Source organism: Gopherus flavomarginatus, chromosome 8 (genome assembly GCF_025201925.1).
Source record: "Gopherus flavomarginatus isolate rGopFla2 chromosome 8, rGopFla2.mat.asm, whole genome shotgun sequence".
Taxonomy (NCBI): Eukaryota; Metazoa; Chordata; order Testudines; family Testudinidae; genus Gopherus; species Gopherus flavomarginatus.
The window spans coordinates 58998602-59018783 of NC_066624.1; the positions used below are offsets into that span (position 1 = coordinate 58998602).

At 46.6% G+C, this 20182-nt stretch overlaps 1 protein-coding gene across 2 annotated transcripts; it reads right to left on the minus strand.

Moving 5' to 3' along the window:
- Positions 1-282: 282 nt before the first annotated feature.
- TM4SF19 (transmembrane 4 L six family member 19) lies at positions 283-18624 on the minus strand. 2 transcript variants are annotated; one of them, XM_050965702.1, is made up of 6 exons: positions 18338-18624; positions 12021-12217; positions 9802-9879; positions 3888-4057; positions 2901-3090; positions 283-1187 (listed from the first exon to the last, which is right to left on the minus strand). In XM_050965702.1, the coding sequence occupies exons 2-5, from the start codon at positions 12195-12197 to the stop codon at positions 2901-2903; spliced, it is 615 nt and encodes a 204-aa protein (XP_050821659.1). In that variant the 5' UTR covers positions 12198-12217; positions 18338-18624; the 3' UTR covers positions 283-1187. The 2 variants fall into 2 exon arrangements, with proteins under 2 accessions (XP_050821659.1, XP_050821660.1); XM_050965703.1 differs by lacking the exon at positions 283-1187 and having other exon boundaries at positions 2926-3104.
- Between the last annotated feature and the right edge of the window lie 1558 nt (positions 18625-20182).

The following is a 20182-nucleotide window of genomic DNA, read 5'->3' on the forward strand; positions in this document are numbered from 1 at the left end:
TTATTTCTCTCTTACACTTAATTTTAATTCTTTGAATAGTGAGTTCTAAAATGCCTAACCTGTCCTGGCTAGAGTAATTATCCCTATGGTAACTTTTAAAGAAATATATGTTATATCTAGGTGTTTTGTTTCTACTGGATTCAGCACATGGATGGAAAAAATTAGAGGGAACATTGGGCCCAACCCAGAGCCCAGGAATTGGTTTCTCACTCTTCAGAGATGCCAAACAATGATCAAACTCAATGGAAGCATCCAGAAGGCTCCAACTCAGTTTGTCTAAATGCAGATTTATAGATAGATTAATAAATTAAAAGACAGTGAAAAAATAAACCATATTTTGGACTAATGTCACTATAAATATCGCTACATGGGCTACAGTCATATGGGTTGTGCAAACAGAAAAAATGGGGCTTGTGGCTATTTTGCTTTGTTATGATGAATAAAGATCTGAAAGGTTATTGGTCCCAACTGATGCCCCCTTCCCTCTCTTTATTCTTAGCAAAAATGTCAGCTTAAGGGTCACATGGTCCATCCAAAATCTCTCTGTTAATCAGCAGCCCTCCGACAGGCCAGTTTCAAGCTACTATCCAGAGGCATTGCCTCAGCACAGACGAAACCACAGGGTGGGAAAATCCAGATCAGAGGACTCGGGATTCATTTGTTCTTCAAAGCGATCTCTTGCTTGTGCAGAATCTGTGGTGTCTAGTGCCCCAGGCTTGCACAGTGTTCTTCCCTTGACAAAGGGTCTGTGCATTTCCTGAATCTGGTGCTAAGGAACATCACACCTTTCCCAGACAAAGGTAAACAGCTAGCATGGATTATTTCCACTTCCCCCTGGGTTTGTGCCTGTAGAAATCAGAGGGTATTCTTATAATGGCCCCATCAATTCAGTTCAATGTGTTCATACAGAACCTACATTGTAGCTCCATAACACAAAAGCGTAAGTCTGATATCCAGCTCTAGCTGCCACTCAGGAATAAAATGGTGGCAGTGATTCTAGTGTGTATTAAATGTCCTTGTAGTGATGAGCTAATATGGCTACCCAGGAGACCATGATCGGTTTAATATTAGCACAGGTGTAGCTGATGCAGAAAGCTCAAAGCTCTGGGATGATACTCCTTTGTAAATGCCACCTCTACTCAGCACAGCAAAATCCAGGCAACTCAGGAATCTGATGTGAACTGAACCTGCAACAAAATCAAACAGCATATCAGATTAGATGATAGCACTTTAGCCTCACCTGTAGCAGGAGGAAAGCAAGGATAGTCCATCTCTAAATGATCTGTTTCCTAGACCTAAACATCTGGCAGCTTCCCAGATGTGCTCAGAGCAGCTCTCGATGGCACAGCCGTGGAAATGGCAGCAGCCAGTACAAACTAGCCCTCCCACCAGCGCTAGCATTGGAGCAGCCCCAGGGCAATATTGGAAGTTTGATTGCTTGAAAATCCTCAGTTTAGACAAGGTTTTGCAACACCATCCAGATTTTTGTTCAGCTTTCCCTCTCTTGCCTGGTAAGACCTGGGCACGACTGGGAAACATAGCGGGTTTGCACAGTTAGCTTCACTCGATTGGTGTTAAGTATGTTTTTCAAGGTAGCCACAGTTAACACTTCTAGCAAGTCAAATGATGGTGTAGGTTCCCCTCCAGTTTTAGCTTGATCAGTTCAGCATATGCTAAAATTAAACGTGGCAGAATTTTTTTTTAATAATTTTGATAGACGCTAATGTTTATTTTAAAGCATTTTTTCTGATTTATATCTATTTTAACTTTCACAGTTATGCAAAATTATGGACAGTTTAAATTTTTTCCCAATTTTTATTTATTTAAATGTTAATTGTTGCCAGAAATTATGGGAGAAATTATCAGATTAGAATTATTTAATGACAGTAAACGGTAAAATTCAAAAAACTGTTAAAACAAACTATCAAAATATACAAAATAAATATCCTTAAATCAAACTATTATGTTTTCAAGCAGTATTTTTCTTATTTTGCCTGTCTGTAAATTTCAGTTATGATCGATAGGAATGTTTTTTTCATTGCTCTGTGTGTGCAATCACAGGCGGTGTGCACATGTATGTGCATGTGCATGGTGTTTGTGTATGGTGAAATCAACATTTACTGATAAAAACTGAATCCTTCCAAGCCTACCTAAAATAGATCACCCTTTTAAATCCTCATCAAGACTAGGCCTGACATTCTACTGGCTGAATCCATCATCACATTCTTGTATATCTCCACTAGCATTTGCCATTGGCTGAAATAAACCCTGCCTGGAAGAAATATTCAGGGAGATTTCTTTTTCTGCTACTGGGTTCCTAATGCTGGGATTGACCTAACCATGTGGGAAGAAAGGGCGGCCAAGGGAGCATGCCTCAGCCCTGTCTGAGCACTGGCTACATCTGAGCATTCCAGAGACCCATTACACTACACCACCACTGTGGGCCTGCGGTGAGACTATCTGTTGATCCAGGTAGCATGGTGCACTGCAGGGCGTATCTTAGTCCAGATACGACCCATCATCAGCTTTGAACACTACATTTCAACCCACAGCTGCCTCTTACACAGCTGATCTATAGATAGACTCCTAACCCTTTACTCCAATCCAGTAGAAGGCAGTAACTTGGGGTCAGCCAGCCATACTCTCATACTGTCCTTCACTTTCTGTCCTGTCCACCACATTTTACCTTGAACAGTTACATAATTCCACTCCCACTCTGTACAGGATCAAGTCCTTGTTGTGCATCACATCTGTGTGAAATCTCAGCAATAAGATGATACCTTCAGGTCATGCGGGAAAGCCTGCAGGAGTTTTTGCCTGAAATCTTTGGTGGCACCATTCGCATAGGGAGGGAAGATGAGGAAAAGCAGTCACAGAGAATTATTAGGAATTGAAGTTACCTATTTGCCTTCACATAAGCCACAGAGGCATCCAAAGAAGCCATTGATGACCTGAAGAGAAGCCAGGACCATTTCGACCACACTGATGACCAGCAGAACGGAGAAGAAGTAGATGTTCCAGGCTACAACGTTTGGGGGCTCGATGCAGACTGAATTCCAGAGTGATGGGTCATACAAATAATTCTGAGCCCTTGAAGAGAGACTCTGATGAGACAGTGATAGGACAAAGACATCTGAAGGGGTGACATGCAGTTGATTGTGTAAAAAATGTGTGAGGGGGTGCGTGTGTTCCCTTTTCACTTCACTGTGATGGATAAATGCAGCCTGCTACTTTTGTAATTTTAAAAATAACATGAATCTGATCAGATCTTCCTTGACTTTTCTGAAGGACCTCATAGGAGTCTCACATGTGTCTATTGTGATCTATCAGGTCTGAATTATAAAACATCAACAAATACTTCCTTCCTCCAAAATGTTCAGTAGCCACTGAAGTTAAATAGCAAAAGCAGGGAAGGCTAAAGATGCCATACACTGACATTTGCTCAGCTTGAGCTCATGGGTCTTGTTAATGTAGTATTTTCACTGTTTCTCCAGGCACCACCACAGAGCCATCCCAGCTAGACAGGACCTGAATTTCTAATGGAAAAAACAAGCAGGTAAAACCCCCCATCCTTAAAATCACCTTTCAGACCTGTCTTTATGTATTATAAAGCCATGAGGGAATAAGTCCCCCCCCCCATCCCCCCATTTTCAGGTCATCTTTAGTGGTCATTCAGCCTGGACTGCTCCATTCCCTGTTTGATGGCAAGCCAGCTTGCTGTAATGCTGGTTTTACCATCAGGAGGAGAACTTCATTCTCAGTGTTACTGTCTGTTGAATGCTGAATCATTAACATTTTCCCTGAGATTGTTAGATTAAGGGAAGAGATGAAGTTGTGTGGGTATTTTAGCTCTAGTGCTGCCTGGACATTGCACAAGCTCCTTCTACCTGGTGTGGAAGGCCTGGTTTTCCATGTTTACGAAAGGGTAATCCCACTGCAGGACTTCAGTCTGATTGTATAGACAGAGGGGTCCATTTGTTAAGCCCACACCCGAAAGGATAAAGCAAGCAGTAGATCCCAGCAACGCCAGCCCCGACAATACAATGGAAAGGAACATCTGTGGGTAAAAGACACAGGAACAAACTTGTAATTCCAGGTGATCATGCTTCTCTCTTCAAATGTCAGGAGTCCCGCATGTATGGGCCTAGCTTGGCAGAGATTGGAGCAACAAGAAACCGCCAAGGGGGCAAAATGAACTCTAATGGCCTCAGATGTTGCAGTTACAACTGTTGGAAGAAGCTGGAAAACCCTTGCAGCTATTGTATGACTTCAACCAAAGGAGTCACTGCAGATGAGAGCTATGTCTCGGTTCCTAGCCAGAGCTTCTTTACAACTGCAACATGAATCCTGATCCCCCACTGCCCTGCACCTTGCACCACTGGTTACAGCTGCATGCTGTGGCTGCAAAACATGGACAGATCAGATCGGCAGCTTGCTGCATGCTGGAAGAGAATACACGAGGCAGAAGACCCTGTGCACTTAACCCCCTTCCAACACATTATTAGGCACATGTGCGCAGGAAGTCACTCAGAAAATAATCACATCAGTCCCATGGCTTGATCCAACACAAAGCGCTGGCAGGAGCCAAGGCTGCCATTGCGGTTCTCCTCCTCTGCTTCAACTTGCTCATCCACACTCAGCTATGAGGCACCAGGGCCATTTGCAAAAGTGGCAGCTGATTGAGTGGGCCTGCTTTGCAGAGGTGCTGAGCACCCATGACTCCAGCTGGAGGTCATGAGAGCTGCAGGTCCTCAGCACTGCTGAACATCAGACCCACGTAGCACCCAAATTCAGTTGCTCCTTTTGAAAGCCTGGCCTTAGTGTGCAAGATTACTGTGATGGGAGCATATGCTGCCCTGGGCAGTCTGTTTTATGCTCTCCTGGAGAGCTGGATTTGCATGAGATACCCTAGGAAAGGGCTTGGGGGCATTACCCTTCCAGCTCCTTTAGGGCAGGCACACTGGCTATTTCCCTTCCATTGTCAGGCATGGCCCTTTAAAAGGCCTAAGGATCAGAAACTCCCATCAGGATTGCAATGCCGAAAAAGGCATGTTCCTTGCTTCTGCAGGCTAGAGGCAAACCGCAAGCTCCTGCATGGGATTTTTTTTTTTTTTTTTGTCCTGCCTAACAGAACAGCCAGTGAGATCAGAGCAGTGAAAATAACATTCCAGCTCTTGTGAAAATAACATTCAGATCTGCATCTGAGAAAGGGCTGTGACCTTTTTACCATTAGAGACCCAGCACCCTCAATCTGCGGGGTGGGTGCGGAGATGCAGATAAAAGAGGATTTGCAAAACAGGGACTTAGCTTACCGAGCAGCGCATCATCATTCTCATCCAAAACCTCCTATGCTCGGGGCTGTTAGTAAAATATAGAGGCAGAACATGAATCGCTGGGTTGGTGGCATGTGGTCCCTACCTCACACAAACATGCTGACTGCAAGTCTCTGGTGCTGTGCAATTCACACCCCGGTGCACAAGGGGAGGGCAAAAAAGCCATGGGACCAGCCAGACGTGGTACCGATCTGGCCAGGGCAGCCCAGAGGATTCAGGGGGCCTGGGACAAAGCAATTTCGGGGGCCCCTTCCATAAAAAAAATGCAATAATATATTCTCGTGGGGGCCCCTGCGGGGCCAGGGACAAATTGTCCCACTTGCTCCCCCTGCCACGGATGGCCCTGGGAAAAATAAACCTTCCGCATCTCAGCATAAACCCAGTTTTAAGAAAACTTCTTTACAAGGTATCACTGGTTCTCAGCATCAACTAGTGCTAAAAGGCACTAAAGCCCATTACAAGCATTGGACAAATATTTTCTGTCAAAACTTTTTGGATCGAAAACTAGGGGTTTTTAAAAAGCAGAAAAAAATCACGGACAATGTCTGCTTTCCTTCAAAATTTGTTGTGTTTTTTTTAATTGAAAAGCTGAAATTAGTCTGCCAAAACCTGAATATGGTTTGGGGTTTCAGAAGTGTGTGGCCAAATATTTGCTGCTTGCTGTGTTTGATTGTTTAAAGAGACAATAAAAAAAATTCTGCTTAAAAAAAATACAAAACTTTTGAACCACCTCAGCTTGTGACCAAACGCCTGAGCCCATCCAATCAGAGATTTTTGCAGGTTTCTGATACTCTGCTGGCTTCCTTGACTCATATCTGTCTCCATAACTTTGGGTTCATTTAGTTTAGAACATAAGAACAGCCATACTGGGTCAAACCAAAGGTCCATCCAGCCCAGTATCCTGCCTACCAACAATGGCCAATGCCAAGTGTGGGGAGGGATAGCTCAGTGGTTTGAGCATTGGCCTGCAAAACCCAGGGTTGTGAGTTCAATCCTTGAGGGGGCCATTTAGGGATCCGGGGGAAAAATCTGTCTGGGAATTGGCCTTGCTTTGAGCAGGGGGTTGGACTAGATGACCTCCTGAGGTCCCTTCCAAACCTGATATTCTAAGTGCCCCAGAGGAAGCGAACCTAACAGGTAATGATCAAGTGATCTCTCTCCTGCCATCCATCTCCACCTTCTGACAAACAAAGGCAAGGGACACCATTCCTTACCTACCCTGGCTAATAGCCATTAATGGACTTAACCTCCATGCATTTACTGTTTCCTAGAGAGTGGCTCCATGGGGTCCCTCACAAACTGGAAACAGTTACTATGGGTTTGTCTTTAGTATAGCTGATGTACATACTCCATGAACTGAACATTTAAGCTTGATCCAGAATCTGGGATGAGCCTGTGTTGTGAAATGCTGAAAATAGCACATGCATGTGAATGGACACAGAGTGCTAAAAGTAAATTAACCCAGGGGTTCTCAAACTGGGGGTCCAGACCCCTCAGGGGGTCATGAGTTTATTACTGGGGATCACGAGCTGTCAGCCTCCATCTCAAACCCTCCTTTGCCTCCAGCATTTATAATAGTGTTAAATATATTTAAAAGAGTTTTCAATTTATAAGGAGGGGGGTCGCACTCAGAGGTCTGCTATGTGAAAGGGGTCACCAGGACAAAAGTTTGAGAACCACTGAATTAACCCCTCTGAAGCCTCAGGGAATGCAGGGGACAGGGGGTCAACCTTGGTAGGGTTGGGAAGGAGCTAGGTGGTGTAGGATATTGCCCTTCTCATGTGATTCCTCCACCAGTGGCTAATTTTAAATGAAGCTACCCTCCCCTGACATGAATCTCCCTATGGCACTGAAATTAAATACAGACTATAATTTGGCATTTGAGAAGTGAAAGGGATGGTAGCCCTAATGGACAACCTAACAGCTTGGCTCTTCTGCAAGCCTCAAACTGCTGAATGAGCTTTAGGGTAGGGAAGGCTGTGCCTCCCAGACAGTCTGGGCTTGCCTCCTATCTGACCCCCACCCAATTCCTGTCCCCCAACTTCCCGCCCTCCTCAGAATCCCCGACCCATCCTGCTCCTTGCCACCTCACTGTCCCCCAGAGACCCTCCCCACTACCACCACACCAGGACCCCACCCCTATTCCCTGTCCCCTGACTGCCCTGACCCCTATCCACACCCCCCCACTGAGTCCTGACAGACCTCCGGAATGCCCACGATCCAAACCCCCCCGTTCCCTGTTCCCCCCACCTCTGCCCCCTCCCTGTTCTCTGACTGTCCCTGGGACTCCCTGCCCCTTATCCACCCCCCCGGCCCTTTATCCCTGGCTCCCCCCTCTCAGAGAACCTCAGCGCTTCCAGGAGCGGCCCTGAGCTGCATGGTAAGGGAGCGGGGCTGCGAGCTCCAGTGGGGCCTGAGCTTCCTCTGCTCGGCCTGGAGCTCACAGCCCCGACCCCTTACCACGCGGCTCTGAGCGGGGAGGAGCTCAGGGGCTCCACCAGAGCCATGCTGCAGCTGTTCAGGGACGTTCCTGAATGCGCTAAGGCTCTGGGTGGGGGCAGAGGTGGGGTCGGGCCGGGGCAGGAGCCTCAGCCGTTCTCTTGGGGGCCCCTGCAGGGCCTGGGGCCTGGGGCAAATTGCTCCACTTGACCCCCCCCAGGCAGCCCTGGATCTGGCCCCCATTACTGGAGTAGCTGAGCCCCCAACAAGCTGTAATGTTTTTAGCCTCAATGCCCCTGTGAGGCAGGGGTGATCCCCAGTTCACAGAGGAGGAATGGCGGCCCAGAGGCATTCAGCGATTTATCCAAGCTCACACAAGAAGCAGGGCTGACAAGAGCAGGGCAAAGGAGACCCCCCCAAAATGCCTGTAACTGATGTGAAATGGGAGCGGGTGGGGCCTCAGAAAACATGGTGTATGGGGCCCCAAATTTCCCTTGATGGGCCTGACAGGCAGTTGGGGTTGCCAACTTTCTACTCGCACAAAACTGAACACCCTTGCCCCACCCCATGCCCCACCCCTTCTCCGAGGCCCCGCCCCTGTTTACTCTTCCCCCCTCCTTCTGTCACTCACTCTCCCCATCCTCACTCACTCACTCACTCATTTTCACTGGGCTGACTAGGTGGGTTGGGGTGCAGGTGGAGGTGAGGGCTCTCACTGGGGATGAGGGCTCTGGGATTCAGCCAGGGATAAGGGGTTTGGGGTTCACGAGGGGACTCTGGGCGGTGGGGTGGAGCCGAGAGGTTCGCAGTATGGGAAGGGGCTCCAGATTGAGGGAGGGGGTTGGTGTGTGGGACGGGGAACAGGCTCTGTGCTGGGGGTGTGGGTTCCAGGGTGGGGCCAGAATTGAGGGGTTCAGGGTATGGGATGGGGCTCTGGGATGGGGCATGGGGTTGGGGTGTGGGGGGTGAGGGCTCTGGCTGGGAGTGCAGGCTCTGGTGTGGGGCCAGGGATGAGGAGCATGGGGTGCAAGAGGGGGCTCTGGACTGGGGGGTTTGGAGTGCAGGAGGGGGCTCTGGGCTGGGGCAGGGTGTTGGGGTGCAGAGGGTGTGTGGGCTCCAGCTAGGGGTGTGGCTTTGGTGTGGGGCCAGGGATGAGGGGTTTGGGGTGTAGGAGGGTGCTCTGGGGTGGGATTGAGGGGTTAGGATGGCAGGAGGGGGATCAGGACTGGGGCAGGGGGGTCAGGCATGGGAGGGGGTCAGTTGTGCAGGCTCTGGGCGGCGCTTACCTCAAGCAGCTCCTGGAAGCAGCGTCTTATCCCCCCTCAAGCTCTTTGGCAGAGGCACAACCAGGCGGCTCTCCGTGCTGCCTCGTCCGCAGGTGCTACCCCCGCATTTGCCATTGGCCGCGGTTCCCAGCCAATGGGAGCTGCAGAGCTGGCACTTGGGGTGGGTGCAGCATGCGGAGCCCCCTGGCTGCCCCATGCGTAAGAGCCAGAGGAGGGACATGATGTTGTTTCCAGAAGCTGCGTAGAGCCATGGCAGGCAGGGAGCCTTTCTTAACCCTGCTGCACTGCTGACCGGACTTTTAACAGCCTGGTCAGTGGTGCTGACCGGAGCCGTCAGGGTCCCATTTCAACCAGGTGTTCCAGTCAAAAACCGGATACCTGGCAACCCTACAAGGAGTCCAGGGCGGCGCAAACAGCTGAACCCAGGTCTTTCAAGTTCCAGGCTAGTGCTCTAATCACTGGATCACCCTTCCTCTCTTTGTTACATAATTGCTGCTCACTGAGCTGTCTCGCTCCCCATCTAAACAGTAGCCTGTTTGGAACATAAGCCAAGGAATTTTTCTTTCTGCTTGTCTGCAAAACGTCTCATTCCCTTCCAGGGTTATGCTAACACAGCACTGTTAAATATGGCAGCCTGGTGACAGAGGGGTGAGGCCTGTTAACTCTGGAATTGTGGGTCTGGAGTTTGGTTCTGCAGCTAAAATAAGAACATTTTCCACATGTCAAAGGAATCTCTGTCTTACATTCCGGCAAGTTCCACAGTCGGAGGAACGGCCACAGCGCCACCCAACAGCTGTGATCTGAGTTGCAGCCAGAAGAACCTGAGAGAGCAGAAAATGGTTCAGGATGAATGGTACAATCCAATCTGCTGGCACCAAAAGCTGGCAGTGAGTTCCTTCTCTTATTCAGCATGGAACATTTATGAACTACCCTTCATCCCAGTCTTAAAGACCCCAAATCCTGCAACAAGACCTGTGGACAGATCCTCATACCTAAGCAGAGCACCACTGAAGTCATTCATGGAGGTTCTGGAGGGTGCTGTGTTCCTTGTGGGATTAGGGCTAAAGTTAGAACCCTGGCAATAGGCTGTACCACGTTTACCTAATATCTTTCTGCAATTTCTAGGTGGCTGGTTATGCACGTGTGCTTTGCTTTTAGAATAAATGTTTTGCTGCATATAGAAAATTAGAAATGTCAGAAGGACCAGCATTTAGAAGCCGTTATCCACCACCATCTCTTTATTCTGTGTTTGTACAGAGCCCTGCGCCTAGTCCTGGGCTGTAACTAGGGCTAGTAGGAGCTACAGTAATACAAATAAACCATAACAAATTGGTGTATGCAAAATGCAAGATGAATTCCCAATGAAATATAACTGGGATTACAGACACCTGAGTTTTATTACCAGGGCTTCGTCAATGACAAAATCACTTAATGTCTATATGCCTCATTTATGAACATAACACATGCCTTTAGAGCAGCCGGCGATATAGGGTGGAACCCTGGACTCACTGAAGTCTATGGAAATTTTGCCAAAGACATCAATGAGGCCACATAAAGTGATTTTTCTCTAACAGCAAAATAGTATTATTACTGTTTAAAACCAGCCAAGGAGTCATTGCAAACAATTGTACAGGAGACTTTGTTAGTTATACTGATGCTAGCGCAACATGCTAGTAGCCATCTAGGAGCCAAGCTGGGCAAACAATAAGAAAAGTTAATTTAAAAGCATCTCAGAATCATCAAATATGTTATTAGACTATTGTTGGCTACCCAGCTCCATCCCAGCTCTTGCCAGGGTGCCTGATTGCACTGCCGAGGTTCAGAGCAAATTGTGGAGATTCTGGAGCAGCTTTCTTGGAAGATAATGATCATTTCACTCAGTGGCCTGATGTGTCACCATGAACCTGGCTAGGCCCCAAAATGGTCTCATTGGAAAGCAGCATGGAGAAGTCTGGATTAGCAAATACAGAAATTACTAGCACCAAGTAGATGGGCAAAATGGCGACACAGCATGGGCTGCGGGTACCATAGGCTGAGGGAGGCTGTGCCTCCCCAAACAGCCAGGAGTGGCCTCGCCCATGCTCTGCTCCCAGGTCCTCTGCTTCTGCTCTGCAGCCTGGCTCCAGGGGCGGGGACCATGCCACCCACCCTCCTGTCACTCCAGGGCTTGGGAGGAAGGGCTGCAGTGGCACCATCTGCCCTCCCCAGGTGGGTGGCTGTGGTGGTGGGGCTCTGGGATCTGGCAGAAGGGGCAGAAGGGGTGGTGTCTGGGGCAGAAGGGACGGGGCTGAGGGCTAGCCTCCCCCAGCCGGAGGTTCATGTGCCGCCCATGCGACATGGAAGTGATTCTTGCTAATGGTCCTTATGCCAACTAAGGACATTATGTGGGAAAGGACTAATTATTTTAATCTGTTAACTGTTCCAAGAGGTTTGTAAATATGTGATTTTCTATCTGGATTTTCTTTTCTGTTACCCTTAGGACTTGATCCAAAGCCTGTTAAAGCTGATGTGAGTCTTTCAGCTGACTTCAGGTCAGGCCCTACACAGTACGTAGGTATGAGAAGTATGTTAGTGTCAGCCACCAGTATACAAAGCCCTGAGGAAAAAGGGGAAGTACTGACATCCAGAAGCCTTTCATAAGGCTGTAAGGGGTCACCCTGATCATCCAGTCTGCCCTGCTGTCTAACACAGCCCATAGAATGTCAGCCAGGGGTTCTAGCATGGAGCCCAACACTTCCCCAGCTTATCAACATCCCCACTTCTCAGGTGGGGAAACGGAGGCACAGAGCAGGGAATAGACTTGCCCAAGGTCACCCAGCAGGCCAGTGGTATCATGCCTTACCCACTGGACACACTGTGTCCAGGTCTTGGTCCTGTGACTTCTTTGGTGAATGTTCTGTCCAAGACAGTGCACACACGCTGAGGGAAAGGGAAAGGAGGGCAAAGGAGTCACACCACTTACAATTATGCCTCCTCCCCAGACTCCTGGCACTTGCATAGCCTGTTTGGTGATGCGGCCCTCCTTCACATAGCTCCACGTCCAGCTGGGGAAGAGGAGGAGCACATTGGCAGCAATGGAAAGCACACCCAAGGCAATGAGGCATGGGCCCAGAATCCGACTGCACTTCCCTACGCACATTGTCGTCAAGCCAGTGAGTCCTGCACAGAGGGGAGGGGGAAAAGGAATGATTGGATTTCACACGCTCTGGGCCAGATCCTCATTGGCAGAAGGAAGCGTAGCACCAATGACTTCTGCAGAGCTTTGTTGAGGATAGGACTCCCCTTCTGGGTTTGTATGACATCTAAATGCCATTTCTAAGACTTACTCAGGTACTAAAGCCATGGGCACTTGCCTCTTTGCTTGCTAATTAAGGTCATGTCTGCCTTCTCGCTAGGACTGGATATTTTTGCTCTAGCTGCGTGGTACCTGGGTAAGAGCATTGCCACAACTATGGTAAAGCACCGACAATAAAGAGCTGTATATACTCAACGTATTTCCGCTTTGTTCCCACTCTCCATCCTCAGGCCTACTGCTGGCTACCACAAGGGAGACATCGAATGCTTTCGAAAACGTGGCCTCTTTATTTTGGTGTGCTCTCAAAATCCAACCCAATGGTGAGTTCTGACAGGAGCAATGGAAGCTCCCTAAAAGTGGGGGTCCACCAGTGCCTGAAATGAGGCCCCACCCTTGCGCTGCCCCTTCCCCCAAGGGCCAACCCTTGCACTGCCTCTTCTCCCAAAGCCCCATCCCTGTGCCACCTCTTCCACCAAGATCCTGCCCCCTTCCTCCTCCTCTCTGCTCTCTCCCTCCCGGCCAGTACAAAGTGGGAGGGCATAGCCATCATACTTTAAAAAGTGATGGGGCCATGGTACCCTGGTCCCCCCTGTTCCGGTGCCCTTGAGTTCTGAGCACTTGAAAAATCCGGAGCCCAGTGTATAGCTTGCATCTGAAAAATTTCTCTAACAAGGATGGGAATAGCCCTTTTTCTGCACATCATGACAAAAATTAGCTGCCAAGAGATTTAAGCTGTTAGATTGAGTGTGCCCTTTCCTGAAATCTATCAGCTATGACCGGGCATACCAAATATAGTAGAGAAAACATTTGGTCATTAAAGCAAAACCTCTTCATCTTTCATTACACAAAGGGTATGTCTTCACAACTGGCTGTATCGGTGGGCAGCAATCGAACTACCGGGGATCTATTTATCGCATCTAATCTAGACGTGATAAATTGACCCCCAAGCGCTCTCCCATCGACTACTGTATTCCAGCTCCACGCAGAGTCGACAGGGGACTGGCAGCAGTCAACTCACTGCAGTGAAGACACCATGGTAAGTCGATCTAAGTACGTCGACTTCTGCTATGTTATTCACGTAGCTGAAGTTGCATAACTTAGATCAATCCTCCCCCCCTCCACCCAGTGTAGACCAGGCCAAAGATACCATGGATAAAGAAACATAATTCATAACTAATCTAAAAAACCCAGCCCTAGGATGAGAGGGGTGACCTTCTGGTGCAATACTGAGACATCTCATTTAGACAGCTTTTTAAAGGATATGAAAATATGAAAACATTTGCCCAAGAACAGCAATAAGTCAACACTACCAGATTGCTACTAATCAACACCTAGCTCTTCCCTCGCACTTTGCAGCCAGAGTGCTCAGCGCACTTCACAAAGGAGGTGAGTACCATCCCATTTCACAGAGGAGGAAATAGAGGCACAGAAAGGTGCAGTGATTGCCAAAGGCCATTCAAAGTTGAGAATAATACTTAGATCACCAGATCTCAGTCCCTGGGTTTAAGCAGCTTCTGCTGTTACAGCAAGCTAAGAAAGGAGCCCAGTATGGCCAGATTCTACTGGTCAGCACTGGGAATAGTTGGAGGCTTTCTTTCAAGTGGAGGCTAAGACTGAAAGATATTGATCTGCACCAAAGTTGGCTCCTGAGTAGATTCTTGGATTTCCAAACCAATTAAATGGTACATTTTGCCATCCATAAAGACAGCTGAACAAATCTTTGTATCTATCAGGGGCTATTGCACAGATCTTGTAAATATATTGCAGTGGGATTGCAACTTTAGTAACGTCCCAGATCAGAGAGACCATTTCTTGACAAAAACCCCACATAGCTTATGAAAAAGCAAGAATATATTTAAATAATCCCCTCTTGAAACTCACATCCCAGGCAGAGAATGGTAAGTATCGCTAATAAAATCAACAAGCTTTGCTGGAGTGAGAAACGCCTTAAACAGGAACTTAAAACATGATCTCCACAGCCTTGTGGTCAAAATTTCGTTTGTCTCCCCATATGTCTTACAGTTTGAGAACAACAGATGAGAGAGGGCCAGAAGAGGAACTTACTGTTTACATTAAGATCTCCAGGGTAGGGACTGTCTCTTACATGTGTTTGTAAAGTGCCTAGCATGCTGGGGCTCTGATCTTGGTTGGGGGCTGTAGTCACTACCCTGGTTTTTTACTGGCCTTTCTCCGCAGCATGGGGTGCAGGTCACCTGGAGGTTTAAACTAATGTAAATGGTGAATTCTTTGTAACTTGAAGTTTTTAAACCATTATGTGAAGATTTCAGTAACAGCTAGAGGTTAGGGATCTATTACAGGAGTAGGTGGGTAAGGCTGTGTGGTCTGCAATGTGCAGGAGGTCAGACTAGATGATCATGATGGTCCCTTCTGGTCTTAAAGTCTATTTATTATCCCTGTGTTGGTCTAACTAAGAGATCTTCTCCAGAGCAGTTTCTACCAATTTATCAATCTCTTTACACCTGCGCCTCTCTCCCACTCTTGCTTATAATGATTAGGGTCGCCTGTCAAAGACCAGAAACTAAACCATGCAACTTTGGAAACAACCTACACAGCTCAAACAGCGAATTCTGATTGAATACTCAAAGGAACTTGTTATGAAACTGGTCATAGCAACCCATACGTGTTTGTACAAGAACAGTTACAAATAAGAAGAAAATCATGATCTGTTCATGGTCAATATGAAAAGAGAAGGCGAAAATCTAACCAAGCTGTTTGTATTGAATACTTTGACCAGCTCCACTTAATGACACTTTGCATTGTCTTTTCAAAATTTTACTTGGAATATATTTACAAAGTAGCAGTGAACATCATTTGGTAACATTCTGACTATTTTAATCTCATTTACACTAGTATGAATCCAGTCATGCTACTGAAGTCAACTGAGTTACCATGGATTTACATTGGTGTGGCAGATTAGAATGTGATACAGTGACTTTACTGAGAGTTTTGAAGCTCACTGGCCAGATTTACTTTAAGGGACAAGTTTTCACACCAGCATATACAGTCTAAACTGGAGCTTTTGGCAAAGTGGTGGGGTTTCCAGTTTATATCTCTTTCTATCCTGTGCACGGGATATTTAGTGTTTATTTTTCAGATACATCATTTTACACACATTCTTCTCCTAGCCACATCTTCCTAAAGTCCTCAGGCCAAATTCCACTCAGTTACACCAGAATATATTTGGAATAATTATTCATTTCAATAGAGTTACTTCTGTTTAAACTCATGGGTGGTGGGTACCATAGGCTGGGGGAAGCTGTGCCTCCCCAAACAGCCAGGCATGGCCCTGCCCACTCTCTGCCCTCAGGCCCTCCCTCTCCTGCTTCCCACTCTGCGTGGCTCTCCCTGTGCGGTGGTCCTGGCTCAGGCTGGGGCTGAGACACCTGCCCTCTTGGTGCTCTGGGGCTGGGGCTGCGCTGCCCATCCTCCTGGCACTCTGGGGTTGGTGGTGCTAGCCTCAGGGGGGAGAAGATGGGAGGGGGCAGCCATGGTGGATTGGGCTCTGGTGTGGGGAAGGCGCAGAAAGGGCAGGGCCTCAGGTGGAAGGGGCAGGGCTAGGGGCTAGCCAACCCCAGCTGGTGTTTCACGTGCCACCTATGTTTAAACTTACAGATCCAAGACCAAAACTTGGCCCTACATCAGTAGAAAATGAGGGTTCCTGTCTATCGGCAATAGTTGTGTGGGTAGATCAGTATCTCAAATAACCTTTTCCCAAGCTTTTAGCATCTTCTTTGTGAATGGCTTAATTACTAAACTGTTAGTCATCATTTAGTAAGAGTAGCGCAGTGTTATTTTGAAATTGGGACTATCAATCTAGATTCACTTTACTTTGTATAACAAGAAACTACAAATTTAAAAGGGTCAATGCAACACCCCATTTTGGGGGGTATTGTAGTCAGATAAAGTTAACTTCTGAGCATTTATTGGTGCAAATAAAGTGGCATCATACTTACAACATGCAGTGATTTTTAACTGTGGCTAGAAGTTTTGCAGTCAACAGCTGCAGCAAATGAATGTCTCAGCAAGACTGAATTTCAATTAACTCACATCAGCATATGCCCATTTGGGTTAAACAGATTTCTAGTGCTTTTTATAGTATCGTGCCTGAACAGTGTAGTTACTATTTAACTAATGTATTTGATGCATCTGGATTCTATGGCATTTATTGTGCAATCACAGTAAAGCAATCATTTAAAATAATTTTGCTTCAAAAAAATAGACTGAACTGGAACTGGTGACGTGAAATTTCAGAAATGAAAGTTGAAATAATTATCCAACAACCCCTTGTACACCTCTGAAGTCCTGCAAAACCTCAGCATCAGGGTGGAACACATCAATTTTGCAAGAGCTGAAATGGACATCCTGCCAGAACTAAACCAGAAGGAAATGGACGTGGAACCCATCAAGCTGCCACTTACTGAGAATTCTCTTAGCCCAGCTATTTCATGTTCTAAGGAAGCTTAATATCTGAAGGCCATGCAGTGCCAAAGCCAGCCAGTGCAACTGACTAGTGATAAGCTAATCAAGTGCCAGGAAGACTCTAAAGCAACAATATAATTTGCACATTCCAAGATTTGTGCACTATTGCTTGGGATGCTCTGCTCTCAACCCTTTGCTAATGTAAATTCACTGACATTGATGGACTTGGAGAGGGTGCTAGACTAAGAGTTGGGAGGTCCAGTGTGATTTTTGCCTCTGCTCTGCTATACCCTCTTCAGGAATTCATGTCCCCTTGTGTGCCTCTGTTTCTGCAGAGGCTGTTGTTTTGGCTATTTTAATTATCATAGAATCATGGGTTTGTAAGGGACTTCAGGAGATCATCTAGTCCAACCCCCTGCTCAAAGCAAGACCAATCCCCAGCCAGATTTTTGCCCCAGATCCCTAAATGGCCCCCTCAAGGAGTGAACTCACAACCCTGGATTTAGCAGGCCAATGCTCAAACCACTGAGCTATCCCTCCCACCCTCTTTGGGGCAGGCACTATGTGTTTGAACAGTACCTAGCACAATGGAATCCAGCTCTCAGTTGGAGTCTCTAGGCACTACCACAGTACAAGTGATAAACAACCAGTTGTTGCTTAGCCTTCCAAAGAATCTGCTTTTCAGGGCCGAGTGTGATGTGGGCACCACCTGCTAGGAATTGGATTGAGCCCACAGGCTCATTGCACACTGGCAGTTACACATGACGGAAGGCAACGACCACTACAACCTCCCCATTTCTTGTACAAAGGGACATCCCTCAGGATGCTTTGGAAATGGCATCAATTTCTTTCCTAGCAGAAGTTTAACTGCTTTGATTAACCTTTCCCCTCAAGCTGCAAACAAGTTCTGTGTCATACATGACAAGCCACTGACGGGTCACTAGAGGAGATGAAATCCACACGGGAGAAAGTTTCTACACCAGGGGTCAGCAACCTTTTAGAAGTGCTGTGCCGAGTCTTCATTTATTCACTCTGATTTAAGGTTTTGTGTGCCAGTCATACATTTTAACATTTTTAGAAGGTCTCTTTCTATACGTCTATAAAATATAACTAAACTATCGTTGCATGTAAAGTAAATAAGGTTTTTTAAGTGTTTAAGAAGCTTCATTTAAAATTAAATTAAAATGCAGAGCCCCCCGGACTGGTGGCCAGGACCTGAGCAGTGTAAGTGCCACTGAAAACCAGCTCGCATGCTGCCTTTGGCACATGTGCCATAGGTTGCCTACCCCTGTTCTACACCAACAATCACAAACCAACAAGCACAGATGCCCAAGGCTTGGGAATCAGTCCCAGATTGGGAACCCCAGAGAAACTCTCCATTCCCTGTAACCTTCCATTGATGTTACACATAAGTGCTACAGTAATACAAATAAATCATCATCATCGTCATCACTCAGACCAGATGCATTCAGTCCCTAAATCATCCTTCTCAAGTAGCCCACAGTCATATCAAATCCCAGTGAATGCTTTCCTTCTCCACTTACCTGAGAGAAATGAAGTGATGTGATGCAAAAGCAATGAGTTGTCTCCCAGTACAAGGGCAGTCTCATCTGTCTCCCCCAATGGACAGTATCTAGGTTACTGGAGAGGATCTAATGAGGCTTGTTATCATCCCCAGGAAAGGCGAAGATCCCTGAAGAGTCATGGATATTGGATATTTATACATGTTTTGACTATCAGGCTATCTCCAGTTTTTCCCATAGATGGTCTGAAGTTCTATTCATCTGTCACCCACACACCAGTCATATGCCTCATTTCTTCCACATGACTGACAGCTCTGAAGTGGCGATGACCCATCTCAAAAAAGCACCTCACACCATAAAAGGAAATGAGAATTGTTACTAAACAAGAAAGCTGCTTCCTGGTTGGGGCAGAGTGTGTGCACATTTGCATGGAATGATGTGGGCAGCCAAGAGCCAGGCAGAGAGGCTGAAGCTGATTGTCTATGCAAGGAGCTTCCCTCTGTGCCCCTGGCATGTGAATTAATCAAGCAAATGTGAATGGCATGGACACCCAAGGCCCTGATCCTGCAAACACTTCCAATGACGCTCTGCTGAGGCCATCTGTGGGGACTGGATCTGGGACTGCTGGAGTTAAAGCCATGACTCTCTTACTGCTGGAGCTAAAGAAGCAGTGGCATCACATCAGAGACAGTAGCAGATCTGACATCTATGCTGTGCTCCAGACTCTGGAAGCGGACAGATAGCCGCACTATCAGAATCGGTTGTGCACTTAGGCAGGTGTGTAACCCTATTCACATGTAGTACCACTGAAATAAATTGAAACACTCAGATGCATACTTTTGTGCATGATAGGTTTCGATCTTGCTAACACTTAAGGAAGCACAGAAAGACTGTTCTACAGAGACCACGGCTACACACACACTTCTATCAACACATCATCAAATGCAAAAACAGTGTGCGAGAGATCCATTGCATTTAAAAACGTTCCAAGTTACCTTACAAGTATCACATCAACATTTATCAAGTACTTGTCACTGAAGAAAAATGCATTCACCAAGTTATGTTTATTTCAGTAATATCTGGTGATCCACTGAGAGCAAGGCCCCATTGCGCTAGGTGCTGTATATACACATTCAGAGACAGGCTTTGCCCCAAAGAGCTTACACTCCAAATAGCCAACACATCCAAAGGGCAGGAGAAAGGGATATAACATTCAAAATTCTTGGGAAAGCTCTATGGACATCTTAAGGAGAAATCTATTCCTCATAAGATAATGACAATTTTTTTAAACAGAGCTGTTTCAAGTCAGTATTTCACTAAATAGAAAAAACCTTCAGCCATACTTGGTAGCAAGATTCCACATATGGGTTAATAAATGATTATCAGATGTTAGAAGCATGTTACAGACATTAATGGCATGTATTGTAGTAGGTTATAAGCACATCAGTAGAGACTGTTAGAAGTTTATAGGCCATGATTACAAGCAACACATTGTCCTGTTGGCCTTAATTCTTATCAAATGTTATAAACTGTTTGTCAAAACATTCATTGTGTACTAACCCGTTATAAGCTATTTGTAAATGTACTGTTAATGTTAATGGAGACCAGACTTTTAAATCTATTGAGGCAAATCCTGGTGTTTTGGGATTTTTTTTCTTGGATTGACAAGTAAATAGCTTAAGTGAAAAGTCTTCTGGCATTCAAATGCTGTATTTGCATGTCTCAAACTACATCTGCAGCCTGGAATGCCTGACAAGCGGCATCCGCTAAAGGACACCACCATTCGGAAGTAGAGATAGTGGGGGTACCTCTAAAAACATGCTGGAAAACTAACACTTGTTGAAATTCTGCAGATTCCCATTACAA

Excerpts from the sequence above, each read along its gene's own strand:
- TM4SF19 (XM_050965702.1), bottom strand. The coding sequence starts at position 12,197 with ATGTGCGTAGGGAAGTGCAGTCGGATTCTGGGCCCATGCCTCATTGCC. Across the intron at positions 9,880-12,020 it reads TCTGGGGAGGAGGCATAATT|GTTCTTCTGGCTGCAACTCA; the intron begins GTAAGTGGTGTG and ends CTGCTCTCTCAG. Across the intron at positions 3,091-3,887 it reads AACCAGGCCTTCCACACCAG|GGCTCAGAATTATTTGTATG; the intron begins GTAGAAGGAGCT and ends TCTCTCTTCAAG.